Raw genomic sequence first — 2,552 nt, forward strand, 5'->3', positions numbered from 1 at the left:
GAAAATGAAGTATTGAAGAAGTAACTCACTACGGCTAAATCGAGAACCAAGACAGCGACAAAGAAAACATCCCAAGTGTAATAAGACGTTTGGATATGGATGAAGCGGAAGATCACAACCAATATGGAGGACCAATGAATGGAACAGATGATGTTATTGACGTAGAAGACATGGAGGATGTACCAAATAGCGAAGATAACATGGAAAGGAGACGCGACGAGCAACGATATGATGATCGTGATGATCGACAAGGAGAGACTGATAGGAGAAGGTCGCGTCACAAGAGTACAAGGTCTAAGAATCAAATCGCAGAAGAGTTAAGAAAATAACTATAAGAAATGAGGGATTTGATTGAAGGGATACCTGGAATCTCAAAATCGTTAGAAAAGGAAACCCCAACAAGCTATGCCGATTCCCTTTTTCATGACAACATCTCCTTGGTAGAAATACTAAAATGTTTCCCGATACCACAAATGAGACGGTATGATGGAACTAGTGATCCCTTGGAACATATTGCACAATATAAACAACGAATATTCACAATACCAATTACACGTGACTTGAAAGAAGCCTGTATGTGTAAGGGTTTTGGTTCTACACTATCAGGACCAGCTTTGCAGTGGTTCGTGAACCTTCCACAAGGAAGCATTAGGACGTTCGCTGATCTGATAGATGCGTTCAACTTGCAATTTGTGAGAAGTCGGGTGTTCGAAAAGACAACCAGCGATTTATATAAAATTGTCCAACGAAGTAGGGAGCCTTTGCGTGATTACTTGACGAGATTCAACAGAGAGAAAGTGGCTATCACCAATTGTGACGTCCCTACGGTTATCGAAGCATTCAGGAGGGGATTAGAACGAGAATCTCCACTCTATGAGGAATTAACAAAGTACCCATGTCGAATAATGGATGCCGTACAAGCTAAAGCCATGGCGCAAGTAAGATTGGAAGAAGATAGAATGAAGGAGGATGAGAAGTACTACAAGCCGTCAAGAAAAATTGCGACACCAAGGTCCAGAGATTACAAGCCCTATACTAGACCTAACAGAGATGAAGTACATGTCAACTCGACACGAGAATCTAATGAATGGAAGAGGGAGGAACACAGTGACTGGAGGAAAGTTCCCAATCTGCCACCAACTTATGACAGCTATGGCTTCACGATAATGCCTTCAGCCATGATGAAGGAGTTTACCAAGTTGGGAGGTATAGTAAAGTGGCCAGTGAAGAGCAATAAACCTAAAGCGAACCCAGATTCAAAACTATGGTGCGACTATTATGGGGATTACAGACACAAAGCTTATGACTGTGTGGCCTTGCGAAAAGAACTACAATTTCTGACCAGGAAAGGATATCTCACAGAATTCATGGTGTCAAAGAAGACGTCTTATGTTGGGAATGACGTGTCTCCGAGAAGAAACAACATGACGTCATTAAGACAACCATCACCTCCACCACATCACAAGGTGATCAACTTCATTTCAGGAGGGTCAGAGATATGTGGATCAACATATTCACAGGCTAAGAGAGCATTCAGAGAAACAAACATACGAGTCATGCAAGTGGGGGTTGGCAATGACAATTTGCCATCCTTAATGTTTGACGAATCGGAAAAAAAGAACATACGAGAACCACAACAAGATGGACTAGTCATCTCACTACCCATGGGAAATTGCTTAATCAAAAGAATATTGGTGGACAATGGGAGTGCTGCCAACATCATGATGCTTAGCACATTGACACAAATAGGATTGGTAGAAAGTGACATGATCAAGAAGTCGACAACATTAGTGGGGTTTAGTGGTGAGACAAAACGCACATTGGGGGAGATCACGTTGCCAATATATGCCCAAGGGGTCAATCTCCTGGAAAAATTCTGCATTATTGATGTGGATTCGAGTTACAACATAATCATGGGAAGACCATGGATACACAACTTGCAGGCAGTAGCATCAACATATCATCAAGTATTAAAATTCCCAACACCATGGGGAGCTCAGGAAATAAGAGGGGATCAAAATATGGCTCGGGACTGTTACATGACATGTCTGAAACCAGCTGTCCAACATCATGGAAATGAGATGCCTGTGGCTACAAGAACAGGGCCGGAACGATTAGCTGAAGTAGATTTGAAGAAAGGAGACAAGAATGTATTAATAGGTGAAGACCTCTCTCCAACAATTGAAGCCAATTTGGTAAATTTCTTAACCACAAGGCTGGATGCTTTTGCATGGGAACACAATGATATAATGGGAACCGATCCAAACGTCATTACACACAATCTAAACGTGGATCCTAGCTACACACCCGTCCAACAAAAATGAAGGAAGTTTGCAGCCGAGAGAAACAAGATAATAAATGACGAGGTGGAAAGGCTCATCAAGGATAGCATGATTAAAGAAGTTGAATACCCTGAGTGGTTAGCAAATATCGTCATCGTACAGAAGAAGAATGGGAAATGGAGAGTTTGTGTTGATTACACAAATTTGAACAAGGCTTGTTCTAAAGTCCCCTATCCATTGCCTCACATTGACACCATGGTGGATTCAACG

At 41.9% G+C, this 2,552-nt stretch overlaps 1 protein-coding gene across 1 annotated transcript; it reads left to right on the forward strand.

Moving 5' to 3' along the window:
* Positions 1–338: 338 nt before the first annotated feature.
* Positions 339–2,324, forward strand: LOC141714840 (uncharacterized). Its single transcript, XM_074518336.1, has one exon. The coding sequence runs from the start codon at positions 339–341 to the stop codon at positions 2,322–2,324; it is 1,986 nt and encodes a 661-aa protein (XP_074374437.1).
* Positions 2,325–2,552: the final 228 nt, after the last annotated feature.

This window comes from Apium graveolens, chromosome 3, assembly GCF_009905375.1.
Source record: "Apium graveolens cultivar Ventura chromosome 3, ASM990537v1, whole genome shotgun sequence".
Taxonomy (NCBI): Eukaryota; Viridiplantae; Streptophyta; class Magnoliopsida; order Apiales; family Apiaceae; genus Apium; species Apium graveolens.